This window comes from Phoca vitulina, unplaced genomic scaffold (assembly GCF_004348235.1).
Source record: "Phoca vitulina isolate PV1807 unplaced genomic scaffold, GSC_HSeal_1.0 scaffold59, whole genome shotgun sequence".
Classification (NCBI taxonomy): Eukaryota; Metazoa; Chordata; class Mammalia; order Carnivora; family Phocidae; genus Phoca; species Phoca vitulina.
The window spans coordinates 8,422,865-8,438,017 of record NW_022589762.1 but is presented as its reverse complement, the minus strand read 5'-3'; the positions used below and the strand labels follow the sequence as shown (position 1 = coordinate 8,438,017).

Genomic DNA, 15,153 nt, shown 5'->3' with positions numbered 1-15,153 from the left:
GTATTATTATTATTATTATTGTTATTATTATTGGTTATATGCTGTCCCCAGTCTTCTGCCCCTCCTCCATGGACCGTGTCCACCCCTTGCTAATTTAAAACCATCTGGCCGGAAGGTGAGGCCTCGATGGTGGCAGAGAAAGGTTTCAGACTTTGATTTACCTTTCTCCTTGAGAAACTCAATGCCAATCTCACCTTTTGGCCCTAAATTGTTTTCTGTTCCTGTCAGTTCAGTCCAGTACTAGAGAAGCCACATTCTCAAGTAAAAGGGATCTAAAACATTGCTTGGCAGCCATGAATTTGCAGGTTTTACTCAATGGTGCTAATTTTGTCCTCTGAGCTCTTCCTTGTCCCTTTATATCTTCAATCCTTACCTCTGCCGATCCTCACTCCCCATCTAGGGTAAGAGTGATGGTGGTGCAGGAGGGTGGCCATAAAATCCTAGTGGAATGAGAGGTCTGGGTTGGGTGGAGTCAAGTACTGTAGAGGGGCAATGGAATATAAAACAGTTTCTGTATGCTACTAGAAACTTCCATTGGCTTATTCCTTGCCCTTAGTCTATTGGAGATAGTGTTGGTCTTAGCCAGAACTCTGCTTCTGTGGTAGGAATGAGGACACCTATTCAGCATAGGTTCAGCTTTTAGGAGATGGTTTCAATTTAACCCTTTTGAGTTTTTAAACATAATTTTCTCTGGAAATTAACTGTGGCTCGTATTTGTATTTACAAATTATCCTTCAGTCCCCCTTTCCCATTTGGCAAATATTATTTTGTTCTCCTTCAGTTGTTGGCTCAACTCTTCCTCCCCTTTTATCTTCTTCCCCCGTTTTATGGATCTCAAGAAAGAAAAGTAAGCCATTATCACTCTTTTCGTTTCATCACGTCCTAGGACAAGATGGGAACCTCTTTCCCACTGATCATAGCAGAACCAAACCTATAGCATTGGTGGTAGGAGGGTGGGGAAAGGGAAAAGGAGCTGGCATACACATGGGTAGGGGATATTTCAGTTATTTAATTGTGTAGGCAAATGCTTTCTTGGAATTCAGATCATTGGGGCTGAAGCTTTTGCCATTTGGCTTTCGAGGAGTGAAGGAAATTGGTAGACGGGAGTGAATAATCTAGAGAGGAGAGTTTACGAGGGCCAAGGGAGACCCCCCAGAAAAAGGTACAGGGACAACTTCTCTCCTTTAAGGAGGAGTGGCCATGAGTTACTGCTGCAAAGTACTTAGTGTATGTTTAATGTTAATTGTTGAATATTAGTTACGAGAGGGAAGAACAATTTTACTTGTTTTTATTTCACTGAATGTTCACTCTCTGAAAGCTACAGGACAAAATGTAAGGAATGGACAAGGCCACTCTCTCCGTGATTCTGCTTTTCGTTCGTATTCTTTTATTTACCCATGATTTCCAGGAGATCTAGCTTTCTGCTCTTCTGCTTTTCACCTCATCCACCCCTTCCTTTCTTTGTAAGGGGGTTATATATGAGAGTTTGTTGAAGAAGGCTGAAGCAAAGGGGCAAGAAAGGGCGGTTAACTAAAGAGCACTTTATTTCTGTGAAGTTCTTTGTAAGAAATGGGGGTATGAGTGGCTTGAATCCCCCGTTGGGCAGTCAGTGGGGTTGAAGTATGACATAATATTTCCCATTGGGGAAAGGAGAATTTCTCTTAGAGGGTGGCAACATGCCTTTGCCCTGTGTCCCTATTCTAGGCATCTCTTTCTGATTCCTACCAGTCAAGGTGCCTCCTACACACTTCCCATTTGTTCTCCCCAAGATTCCCCCTTTACAAATGATCACTTCTCTTTTCTAAACCCCTTTTCTACTCAGATCCATACAGGATTTGCAAGGGTAGACTAAATTGTACATGTAAATGTCCCTTGTTTATAATTCATCTATGTCTTCTGAAAACTAGTCTCATGAAGACTCTGGTGGGCAGCTGGAGTAACTGAAGTTTGGGGCTCGGGCTGGAGATTGGCCATCAGGCTTCCTGGGATTTTAGCTCCCTTCCATTACACTCAGCCTTGCTAAATGGCACAGGACAAAGCTGACCCTCTTTGGGCCTCAGTTTCCCTTCCCCTCCATGAAATGGAAAGAATACTACTTTTTCTTGTTGGTCCAGCATTGCTGGGCTCGACGTATAGTTGTTGTCGTATTGGGTGATGTGTGCAAAACTGCAGGAGCTCGCTGCCTACAAGAGGAAATGAGGGAGAAATAGGAGGAGAGGGACAGATGGAGCAGTTACGTGGTATAGATCCACTCATCCTTGCTTTCTGCTCTTCAACCCCCAGGTTTCTGGTTTGGTGAGTCCTTCGTACCACCCATAATGCTTTACATTGGTGCAGGCTGGCAAGGGGGTGTATGATCTCACAAGTTGTTGTTGTTGTGTTTTGCATGCTTTCTTAATAAAAAAAAAAAAGGAAGAAGAATGTTTATGGTTTTATCTTACTGGGGCTGGTCTCAAATTTCTTTTTGCCAGGGTAGGAAGGCAGAAAAGGGGAAGCATTTGTCTTCAATTGGCCTTGTACCCCTTCTCTGCCTCCCACCCCTGGGTCCGATTAGTTGGTCTTGAAATTGTTTTGTAAGGTTGATGGTAAAGAAGAATGTAAAAACATGCATTTAACATTGCTTTTTTTCCAAATGCTATTAAATATAGTGAAATATTGTTGGGAGAGGCAGTCATCCCTTGTAGCTCCGTGTATGGCCTAGACCACCTTGCCTGTGTTCTGGGGTATTTCAAGGATTGGAGATACTACAATTTCGGGAGGAGTTGGATCTCCATCTGGGACTTCCTGTGAATACTCACAGGTACTTACCAGAGTTTTTCATAAGAAATGAGGGAATTCCAATTGTAGGATTTTTTTTTTTTTTTCAGAATACATTTCCCAGGGATGGAGATCTCAAAGGGAATCCAGATATAGCAACATTGAACCTTTATAACTATGCCATTCACCCTAATATCCTGTACACTAAGTGCAGGAGTTTGGGACTTACACCCAGGGTCTTGTGAGATATGTTGGGACTTCCAAGAGCTTAGCTAATTGCCATTCTAGCAAGCCTCCAGCTACCCACTATGAGATTAATTTGCTGTATATTTAGAGATTATGACATATTCTGAATGTCAAACAATTAAGAGGATCCATGAATCTCAGTCTTGCAAGGAAGCACAAGAAAGAAAACATTTATTCATATCAAATATATAAGAAGATTACATTGGAAGGTGGCACTGCAAATTTTACATCATGTCAGACATTGTTACCTCACAATTGAAAGACTTCCCAGTGATTTGCAATTTTTCTATGTAGTACTTTATTACTTATTTATAATCTAGAGCCTCACCTCAATCACTGAACAAATAATCGTGCCTTGCAAGTCTAAAACTTCTCATTCTCTCTCTCTTTTTTTTAGATTAAATAATTATATCCGCTTAGGTGAGGCTATATTGTAGTACAAACAAACCTGAGATTTTAGAAGTTTAACACAATAAAGTTTATATACACAGACAAATGAGAACGTGTTAGAGTTAAATAATTTCTTTTTTTTTTTTAAATGAAAGGATGGAAGGAAAGCTATATGTATGGTTAGAATGGATCCATAGAATAGAAGAAAGTGTGTGGTCATGACCAAATTGAAGTATGATGATTAATGAATATTAGGATGATGGATAAGCAAAAAATATGAATGTGGATAAATTCATCTTTCAAGACAAGAAGTGATTTTATCATGTATCTGAAAATTAGCTGCATAAGCACATGACTTATCATGGTAAATATCAGAAGAAATGTCTAAAATTGTTGCAAGTGTTATTTCTGGGTGATGGGAGTGGGAGGAGAGATTGGTCGGACAGAGAGGGGCAGGAGACGTCTTATATTTCATTATAAGCCTTGGGTTCTCTTTAAACTACATGCATCTATATTACTTTAGGAAAGATAAAAATTAATTTTAAAAACCCAAAGATATACCTGGTGAATGATACATGTGTGTAGCCATGCTTTACAAAGTTGGATGGTATTCCTGGAGGGTACTCAGTCACTATGCAGTGAATTCAAGGATTACTGCTCCATCCTCCACCCTCTTTCTCTTCTCATTGGAAATGAGTGTCTTAGGGAATATTAGTTTCAAGCAAGAGGAGAGGAACAATTTGAATCTTACGAAATTAGAGGTTATTAGATGCACAAAGTCTAATATGGAAGACGATTTAGAGGCAGGGGAGGAATAAGGGAATAAAGGAGCTTAGGAAAGGGAATGGACAAGAGATGGTTCTATCAATAGGCAGATTGAGTAAACAAATAGAAAACTCCCCAAACCGCAGTTTACATGCCATTTTATGAGTAAGATTTCAGATGCCTTAGCAGCCCATCTTTACACAGTAGATGCCTCTTTAGTTGTAATAATGGAAACTTGGAATTCCCATGTCCTGTATCCAGGAGTACTGCACGTGAGCAGGCATCTGACGTTGTACTCTGCTCCAGGCTCAGTCTCATAACTGCTTGTTTTCATTGACTTTTTCTTTTTGCGCCTTCTTTTCATTGAAAAACATCACCACCACCACAACAAAGCCATAAAGAAATGATCATTTTTCACTCAGGTGAGACTAGATGAAATGGTTTTAAATTGAATCTGGGAGGGGATTTGTACAATACTAAAGAAAAAAATTCATGATGGAAAAATCATTCTAAAACAGACTAGGTTCTCATTGATCTCATTGGCTTAATTTGGGATAAAAATAGACTAATTTATACAATGATTCTCTAATTTAGCATTTATTAGAAACAAGAGCGTTTGTTAAGACACTTGCTGGGGCCCACCCCCAGAGATTCTGATTCAGCAAGTTTCTAGGTGATTCTAACAAGTTACCAGGTGACACTGATGCCACTAGGCTTGGACCATACTTTGAGAACCTATGGATTGATTCTTTGATGATTTCTGAAATCTCCTGCTCATGATATCCCTCGTTGTTTTAGAAACATGTTGCACTGGGTGAATACCTAAGAACCTCTGCTTGGGTCAACTGCTCCATATCGTCACACAGTTGTACTGATACTGTTTCTTTCCAAAAAGACTTTGCTTTGGGGACAGCTGGTAGAGTGTGTGAGGTCTTCACTGAAAGCTGCCTCCAGAATACCCTTCATGGACTGCTTTGCTTTCTTCCTGAAATCTCTTCCTAGGAGGGCATAGAGGAAGGGATTAAAGCAACTATTGGCAGATGCTAGAGCAATGGACACGTGGTCCCAAGGCAGCAGAGCTTCTCCAAAGGGAGTTTCTGGGCCAAAAAACAATGATAGGACTCCAACAACGTGGTATGGAGCCCAGCAGACACAGAAGACAACCACCACAGCCACGGCCACTCGCAAGGTTTTGATCCGAGTCTTGGTGAAGCGGCCCCGTCGCATTCGGAAGATAATGAGGCCGTAACAGGTCACCATAACAATAAAGGGCAGAAGGAAACCCACCACTAGCCTAGTGATGGTTATTGCCATCAGGGGTGTTTGTACTTGATTGTCATATGAAAACTGGCCTAAATATTCATCCTGGAAATCTTGGGATAGCTCGTATGCGTATAAGTAATTGGTGGAAGTACCAGAGTAAAGCTCTACATCAGTAGAGAGAAAAGTATCAGAGTTATCTGGTGGGTCAATTCTGTGATCTTCAATGGGAAACCCACTGGGGATTATAGATGAGACCTCATCAGGAGGTTTAAATAAATTATAATATGGATGTTGACTAAATAATTTAGCTGAATCCATAGGGAGTGACTCTCCAGAAGGTCTTTGAAATGTTTGAGAATAGAGGATAGTGGTGGCTGTCCAAGGAAGATCATTTGTTTGTAAAGAGAAAGACTCTAATCTATCATCCATTCCTCCAGGCATCTGAACAATGGAGTTGTCAAGAGACCCATTTTCCAGGAGATCAGTGGTGAAGTCTGAATAACCTAATGAGCTGTAGAGACCAAAATTGTAGCCACACATATGATGGTTGTCTACAGCGAATGTTTCCCGGTACATGAACACAGGTGTACACATGACAAAAGCCACCACCCATATACATCCACAGATAGCAAAGGCTGTCCCCACATTGCGGTGATTCTGGCACCAGATGGGCTTGAGGACCAAGAGACAACGATCCAGGCTAATGGCAGTCAGCAGGAAGACGCTGGCAAACATGTTGAGGAGGATGATGGAGGGGATGAGCTTGCATAGGAGCCAGCCATAGGGCCAGTGTCCTTGGAGAGCCAAGTGAGCCAGGGAGAAGGGCAAGGAGAGGCAGCAGAGGAAGTCCGCCAGTGTGAGATGGAGAAACCAAACCGTGTTCACTGTCCGCTGCATCTTCAGGCCAGCCACCCACAGCACTAGGCCATTGCCTGGCACTCCCAATAAGAAAGTGAGGCTGAGAATGATCATGGAGAGAATGACTTGGGGTTCATACCAGGGCTGTGAGGGTAGGTCAGTTGAATTGTTATCAGCAGAGAAAGGCTCCATTGCTAAACTTCTATAAAAATATAAACAAAAATATTAAAACTATCTTTTTTTTTAAAAAAAAACATATCCTTAGAATTATAACCCTCTGTAGAACTACAAAGGCCCCTGTTTGTTTGTTTTTTTTAATAGATTTTATTTATTTATTTGTCAGAGAGAGAGAGAGCGAGCACAGGCAGGGGTAGAGGAAGAGGGAGAAGCAGACTCTCCGTCAAGCAGGGAGCCCGAGGCGGGACTCGACCCCAGGACCCCGGGATCATGACCCAAGCTGAAGGCAGACACTTAACCAACTGAGCCACCCAGGTGCCCCCAAAAGCCCCTGTTTTAGCTTGTATTCCTTCACTTCACAATGGACCACACAGAAACATTCTGTGATCGTTAAAATCTGCCATATCAATTTAAATGTGTATCGAAATCATAATTTCATTTGGAAGTCCCTATCAGTGTATATTTCTCCTCTTTCTTGCACTTCCAGTGTCTCAGTCTGCACTGGTTCCTTTCCTCACCCGGTGTTCCCTATTAAAAACAAGTAAGTGGGGCGCCTGGGTGGCTCAGTTGGTTAAGGTCTGCTTTCGGCTCGGGTCATGATCCCGGGGTCCTGGGATCGAGCCCCACATCGGGCTCCCTGCTCAACAGGGAGTCTGCTTCTCCCTCTCCTCCTTGCTCATGCTCTCTCTCGCTATCTCTGTCTCTTTCAAATAAATAAAATCTTTTTTAAAGAAAATAAAGACATAACTGAGTCTACACCTTTTTTTGTGTAGTGAGTCATTTGAAAATCTTCCTTGGAGAAACAGGCTCGCCCTGAGCAAGAAGCCTGACTGAGCCACCTAGGTGCCCCCAGTTATGTCTTTACATACAACCTCATCTTTTCCTTTTGCTTTCAGATTTCTCAAGAGTTGTTTACCCTCTCAGCATTGAGTCCCTCATCACCCATCATTTCTTTCTTGTTTGTTTTTTCAGTGTTATTCATAAATATATACACATATATTCATATATATACATATGTGTATATATGCATGCATGTTTTTCTTGATCAAAATGTAACAAAATTTGATTATTCTGTGCATATTTAAAAATTCTTTAATTATGGTAAAATACACATAACACAAAATTTACCATTCTAACCATTTTTTAAGTATAAAGTTCAGCAGTGTTAAGTATATTCACATTATTGTACAATTAATCTCTACCACTTTTTCACCTTGTAAAACTGAAACTCTAATTCTATTAGACAGTAGCTCCCCACTTCCCTCTTCCCTCAGCCCCTGGCAAACCACCATGCTACTTTCTGTTACTATGTATTTGACTACTCTAGACATCTCATATAAATGGAAATCATACATTTGTCTTCTGGTGTCTGGCTTATTTCATTCAGCATAATGTTCACAAGGCTCATCCATGTTGTAGCATATGTCAGAATGTCTTTCCTTTTTAAGGCTAAATAATATTCCATTGTATGTAAACACCACATTTTGTTTATCCACTCATCTCTTGATGGACATCTGAATTGCTTTCATCTTTTAGCTCTTGGGAATAATGCTGCTATGAACTGGCATGGATATTGTTGTATAAAATGCTTTCCTTTCTCAGCTAGTCTCCACATTATGCAGTAAGATTGTACCTTAAGGAATACTCAGTCTTCATCTAGTTTTTTTCCAACCGTCCCCAAAACATCTTCTATAGCTGATTTGTCCACAGTTATAGCCAGTCTAGGATCACACTTTGCATCGGAACATTATGTTTCTTAAGTCTCTCTCTCTCTCTCTTTTTAGCATAGTTTGTCTTTTTCAAGGATGCTAGCTTGTTTCAGGGTCTGTTGTTCTCACCACTCACTTTTTACCCTTTGTAATTTGTAATGTTTTAACCCCTTGTAATTTGTCTTCTGCCCCATCACAGTGCTAAAATTACCTCTAACTAACAAATCCAAACATCGTTCTCGCTGTCTGCATCCACCACTACATGTTCTTGGCCTCTGTGACATTACCCTCCCCTAATTCCAAAGACTCCCGTAAATGCACCCTACCTTATAGGTTTCTTGAACAATTCACTATTCTGGCTAATGCTGTTTACTTCTGTCTGGAATTACGTCCTTCACCTTAACCTCCTTTGTCCTGCATCCTTAATCTCTGCCTCTTGAAATCCTAGCCATTCTTCAAAACAAGCTCAAATATTATTCTTCCTTGAAATCTCTTCTTATAGTCTCAATCAGAAATTAGTTCTTTAACCTTTTAAATTTGTGTGTATATGTGTTGAACCTCCTTTCATATTCTCTGTGCAGCGATGCATTTTGTCTTGTATTATAATTATTATCATGGCTGTTTTATCTATTATTCTGGCCTTAAATTTCATGATAGTAAAAATGAGTCTTGTTCTTAAGTGCTTGTTCTACTGAAGTTAACACAATGCCTTATATGACATAGAGATCAAAGATTACTTCAGTGGATGGATGTTCATTTGGGGGGTTTAGTTTTCAACTAATTTTAAAATTCTTTTTCTTATCCATTTAATCCATTAAAGATGCTGTCTCTTCTAACTTCCCTTTTGCTTTCCAGTTTCCAATGCTTACTGGCTATAATAGCATTTTGTGTTTCCTTTCATAGAGTCCCAAAATATTTTCGTGACTTGGAATTAGTTCTGCTGAGCCAACCAAATGCTGTCATAGGGTCTTACAGAATTAGCAGAAGTTAAAATAACTGAGTCAACAAAATAATAAAAAAGAAGAAGTGGTTCTCCTTCTCCTTCTCTCTAGCCTTATTCACTCAAATATTCAAGTCCTATCAAGATCCTTTCTTTCTTTGCTGTGCACGGCAGCTACCCTGATCCACTGTCCTGCTCCAATACATGTAGTCATGTGGAGATCCATAAAATATTGAGGGAAGGATAGATCAGAGAAGCTAGGACTAAAAGGAAACATAGCAATTATCTCTCCTTGTCTCTAGTTTTATTTTGCAGTTTTTGACATGGAAACTCAGCAAATTAGGGACTGTCACGTATTCACAACTAGGAGGGTTCTAAGATCTTAAGTCCAATGTCTGTCATGCCAATACTCTTTCTACTACAAAGAATCACAGAACTAAAAAGTCTTTGGTATTTTTTTTTAAAGATTTTATTTATTTATCTGACAGAGAGAGGCACAGTGAGAGAACGAACACAAGCAGGGGGAGTGGGAGAGGGAGAAGCAGGCTTCCCGCTGAGCAGGGAGCCCGATGCAGGGCTCGATCCCAGGACCCTGGAATGATGACCTGAGCCGAAGGCAGATGCTTAATGACTGAGCCACCCGGGTGCCCCCAGGCTTTCGTATTGTTAATAAAGGGAAAGAATACGGAGAACTGCACAGACTGAAGTAATAAAGACTGAAAAGAGGGGTGCCTGGGTGGCTCAGTCTGTTAAGTGACTGACTCTGATTTTGGCTCAGGTCATGATCTTAGGGTCTTAGGATCGAGCCCCAGGTTGGGCTCTGTTCTCAGCACAGAGTCTGCTGGAGATTCTCTCCCTGTGCCTCTGCCCACCCCACCTTGTGCTCTCTCTCCTTCTCTCTAAAATAAATAAATAAATCTTTAAAAAAATATTGAAAAGAGTAAAATTCCAATATAAATAGAGTCATTGGTGTGAGCTATATTTTAAATATCACATATCATCTGTCTTGAAATGAAAGTATGTATGAATCAGTCTTAAAAGCCTTTCAGAATGAACAAGATCACTTTTTACATTTCTCCAAGTGTTTTGGCTGAAAGATACCTCTACATTTAAGATTGGTAGAATCCTTTCTTTCTTTCTTTCTTCCTTCCTTCCTTCCTTCCTTCCTTTCTTTCTTTCTTTCTTTCTTTTCTTTCTTCTTCCTTTTTTAGTTTTCAATACTAAATTGGCCAAAAGTAATTAAAAGGATAAAGAAAATCCTGAAACTAAAGTTCAATTATAACAGGAAAAGAAAGTAGATTCCAGAATCAAATACTAACAATAGGGCGACAGAGTCAGTAACAATAAGGAATAAGCAAAAGAATAAAAGAAAAAAAAAGAGGAAAATGGAATGAGAAAAAAAATATATACATAAAGGCAACTGATTTGAAAAGCGAAACTATTGTGAAAAGCTGGAATCAAAGTTCAGAAAGAGAAACATAGTCAATTTAAGAGAGAAGAAAATGGCATGAAAATTCACTATTAGTTCTAGAATGAAAATACGAAGAATGAAGATAAATAGAATGTGGGATATTTAGAAAAAGAAAGGTGGATGTGGGGATAAAACAAAAGAAATAAAAGTTGGGGAAGGAATGCGGGGAAGAGAAGATAATGACCCTCAAACCATTATCGGTAATAAGCAGAAGTAGCACGAGTTATCAGGTGGATGTAGGTTTTCTTACCAAAAACCTGAGACAGTAGCTGAAGACCTCAGCACCAGTCTGGAGGTCCCCACAAATCCTGTGTGGTTCTCACACTTACCCACAATCAAGTTATGAAGTATCTTTAGGAAATCTGCTGAACGCTTTCTCTTCCCTCTTTCTTCGTTTCTGATGATGATAGATGAAACTCCACGCTTTTGACTGCTATCTGACTTCACAGGATGAGTTTTGAAGTGAGTCACTCCTCAGTGTTTCAGATAAGAAAAGTAAAAAAAGCAGAAGTGGGAGGGCATAATTCTCGGATGTTTTCTGCAGGACACAGACTATGGCTAAGGAGAGAGTACTTCTGTACATAAGCTTCTCACTTGATAGGTTTTTGCTTGCATTTTAGAAATGCACACAAATGACCCTACGTAATGTGAGGGTGGAGGTGCTGAGTGGTTGGGATGCATGACCTGCACAACCCAGGTAAGAATCTCCAACAGCATCTCTTAAATGCTTACTATATGTAAAGAAACGTGCCATACGAGAATCAGATTAATTAAGCTATATTCTAATGTTGAGAGATTCACAATATAGTAGGAGTATGCACCCCTACACCCACAAAAAAACGCCTATGATACAACTGAGACTACAATGGCAGAAGTATCAATAGAAGTAAAATAGTAGAGATCCCAGCGTCCTGGGATCGAGCCCCGCATCGGGCTCTCTGCTCAGCAGGGAGACTGCTTCTCCCTCTCCCACTCCCCCTGCTTGTGTTTCTGCTCTCGCTGTCTCTCTCTCTGTCAAATAAATAAATAAAATCTTAAAAAAAAAAAGAAGTAAAATAGTAGAACATAACAGGGAAGGCTACATTTAGCCTGAGGCAAACTAAGAAAGTCTTAAGGTAGAAGTAAGATCTGGGCAGGTCCTTAAAGAGTTTTTTTTTTAAAGATTTAAATTTTTAAAAAATATTTTTATTTATTTATTTTAATTATTTTTTAAAGATTTTATTTATATATTTATTTGACAGAGAGAGCACGAGAGAGCACAAGCAGGGGAAGCGGCAGGCAGAGGGAGAGGGAGACACAGGCTCCCTGCTGGGCAGGGAGCCCGACCCAGGACCCTGGGATCATGACAGGAGCCAAAGGTAGATGCTCAACGACCGAGCCACCCAGGCGCCCCTTTTTAAAAAGATTTTATTTATTTATTTCATTGGAGAGAGAGAGCGAGCTTGAATAGGGGGAGGGGCAGAGGGAGAGAGAGAATCCCAAGCAGACTCCATGCTCAGCCTGGAGCCTGACACAGGTCTCAATCTCGTGACCCTGAGATCTTGACCTGAGCTGGAACCAAGAGTTGGACCCTTAACCGACTGAGCCACCCAGGCACCCTTGAGCAGGTCCTTAAAGACTTCTATAGATAAGAGAAGCTCACATGCTGTTTAGAGTTTTTAAGTGGAGCAAAATGAGAGGCAGGTCTGTGGGAGAATGCTTCAGGTATTGGGGATGGGCAGAATAGTCAATCAATTAGATTGTTTCATCAGGAAGGAGTGTAGAAGATTGAAGCAATGATTGCTGCTTAAAGTATACCTCTTAAAGAATTCTCACTCACATTATTCTTTTACACATACGCATATGAAATAAAATTCACTTGGGTCAAATGTATTTGAACACTGTTGCCTGGGGTAAAGGCTTCAGTCCATATTAATCAACTTATTGTCCAAACAATATCTGCTCCTTCTCTTGTTTGCAGAGAAATCACCATGAACTATTTTTTAAGGCAGAAAGACCCCAGAAAAATGACAAGAGTTGAGAGTGATTGATTGATTGATGTCCATTGTTATCTAATGACAGGAGTAGTACATATAAGAAAGATTAATTGAAATAATACAAAAGTATAAAGGGTAAAAGAATGAAAATTTTTATTTCAAATTCCACTGCCTGGAAGTAACTAGTCTTAATAGGTTAGCATTCATTCTTTGTAAATTTGTTCTAAGTATAACACATATCTTTTAAAAAGGTAGTTTCAAACAAAAATGGGATTATAGTTTACATGTGATTTTATGACCTGCTTTTTTTTTTTTTTTAAAGATTTTATTTATTCATTTAATTGACAGGGAGAGAGAGAGAGACACAGCGTGAGAGGGAACACAAGCAGAGGGAGTGGGAGAGGGAGAAGCAGGCTTCCGGCTGAGCAGAGAGCCCGATGCGGGGCTCGATCCCAGGACCCTGGGATCATGACCTGAGCTGAAGGCAGTCGCTTAACCAACTGAGCCACCCAGGCGCCCCTATGACCTGCTTTTTTTGCTTAACAATATGTCAGAACATATTTCCATGTTAGTGCATATAATTCTATTAATTATGTTCTGTTTTTTTATCTAGTATTTGGAAACATGGAATAATGAAGGTATTCAGAAAGCACAAATACTAAGCATACAAAAGATAGTATTATCATGTGTGCATATATCCACATTTTATATATATCTACATATATACATAAAATAATTCACTCCCATGTTAAAAAAAAACCTTAAATATAGAAGGACTAAAATGAACACTAAAATTTCCAGAACGCCTAGCTATCCTATTTTTACTCCCTGGAGGTAATCTCTTTCATAAATATAAATGCAATTTCATTCCATATGTTGTCTTATGCTTTTTCTAGTTATCTTTTCATATCAGGGCATAGTAGTTCACATCATACTTTTTAAATTGCTCCATATTATGCCATTTAATCAATTATTCCTCTGTTGATGGATAGTCTGTTTTTATCAATATTTTTTTTAAAGATTTATTTATTTTAGAGAGAGAGAGGGGCAGAGGGGAAGGGAGAGGGAGAGAGAATCTCAAGCAGACTAGCTGCTGAGCGCAGAGCCCTATGCAGAGCTCGATCTCACGACCCTGAGATCATGACCTGAGCTGAAATGAAGAGTCAGACGCTCAATGACTGAGTCACCCAGGTGCTCTGTTTTTATCAACTTTTAAAGCAGTTACAAGCAATGCTCCAATGAGTACTTTTGTATTTTACACATCTATGAATATTTCTGTAGAATAGGTTCCTAGAGTTAAATTGCTAAATCTAAGAGTATGTGCATTTACATTTTTGAAAGATATATAATCTCCTACTAAAGAGATTCCATCAATTTATACTTCCACTAACAGTGGTGAGAACATCTTTTCCACTTGCAAAAGATAAGGTCTTTATCATTAAGTTCGGTATCATAAACATGTACTCTACTCCTACTACAGACACTACGCTTTGTGCTGTAGGAGATACAGAAGAAATGAGAGATGTACATCATTATAACATAATAAGGGCAGCTGGGTCACTCTGGAAAACAGTATGGAGGTTCCTCAAAAAGTTGAAAATAGAGCTACCCTATGACCCAGCAATTGCGCTACTGGGTATTTACCCCAAAGATACACATGTAGTGATCTGAAAGGCATGTGCACCCCAATGTTTATAGCAGCAATGTCCACAATAGCCAAACAATGGAAAGAGCTTAGATGTCCGTCGACAGATGAATGGATAAAGAAGATGTGGTATATATATACCATGGAATATTATGCAGCCGTCAAAAAATGAAATCTTGCTATATGCAACGATGTGGATGGAACTAGAGGGTATTATGCTAAGTGAAATAAGTCAATCAGAGAAAGACAATATCATATGATCTCCCTCATATGTGGAATTTGAGAAACAAGGCAGAGGATCATAGGGGAAGAGAGGAAAAAATGACACAAGACGAAACCAGAGAGGGAGAGAAACCATAACAGACTCTTAATCTCAGGAAACAAACTGAGGGTTGCTGGAGTGGAGGGGGGTGGGCAGGATGGGGTGGCTGGGTGATGGACATTGGGGAGGGTATGTGCTATGGTGAATGCTGTGAATTGTGTAAGACTGTTGAATCACAGACCTGTACCCCTGAAAAAAATAATACATTATATGTTAATAAAAATATTTTTAAAAATCTTTCTATAAAAAAAATAAAATTTTTTATCTGGTAAAAAAAAAATAATAAGGGCTGCTGGGAGGTTCCCAATGTGTCCAGAAACATGGAAGAGAGAAAGGCTACTTCTTACAATATAATTCTTACAGAGGCAAACAGATGCACTGAAGAGGTAGCACTTGAGCTAGGCTTTAAAGATGGGTAGAAATTTTACAGGCCCTGGTAGTGCAGAAAAAATAACATTTTATCTGTTTCTCTGCCCTATGAGGTCATGACTTTGTTTCTATGTCCAGTGCCTGTTACATTCTTGGTATAACACATGTTTAGGGCATGAATGAATGAATGAATGAATATGTAGTTGAAAAGTTTGTTGACTTTTGAATATAATTCGAAGAATTAAGAGTCTTTAAGGTTGTTTCT

The 15,153-nt window shown here is 39.7% G+C and overlaps 1 protein-coding gene across 2 annotated transcripts; it reads right to left on the bottom strand.

Annotated features, from left to right (window-relative positions):
• Position 1: 1 nt before the first annotated feature.
• Positions 2-11,017, bottom strand: C3AR1 (complement C3a receptor 1). 2 transcript variants are annotated; one of them, XM_032390893.1, is made up of 2 exons: positions 10,906-11,017; positions 2-6,481 (listed from the first exon to the last, which is right to left on the bottom strand). In XM_032390893.1, exon 2 carries the CDS (start codon positions 6,469-6,471, stop codon positions 5,017-5,019), a length of 1,455 nt encoding a protein of 484 aa, XP_032246784.1. In that variant the 5' UTR covers positions 6,472-6,481; positions 10,906-11,017; the 3' UTR covers positions 2-5,016. The 2 variants fall into 2 exon arrangements, with proteins under 2 accessions (XP_032246784.1, XP_032246785.1); XM_032390894.1 differs by lacking the exon at positions 10,906-11,017 and adding an exon at positions 10,827-10,892.
• Positions 11,018-15,153: the final 4,136 nt, after the last annotated feature.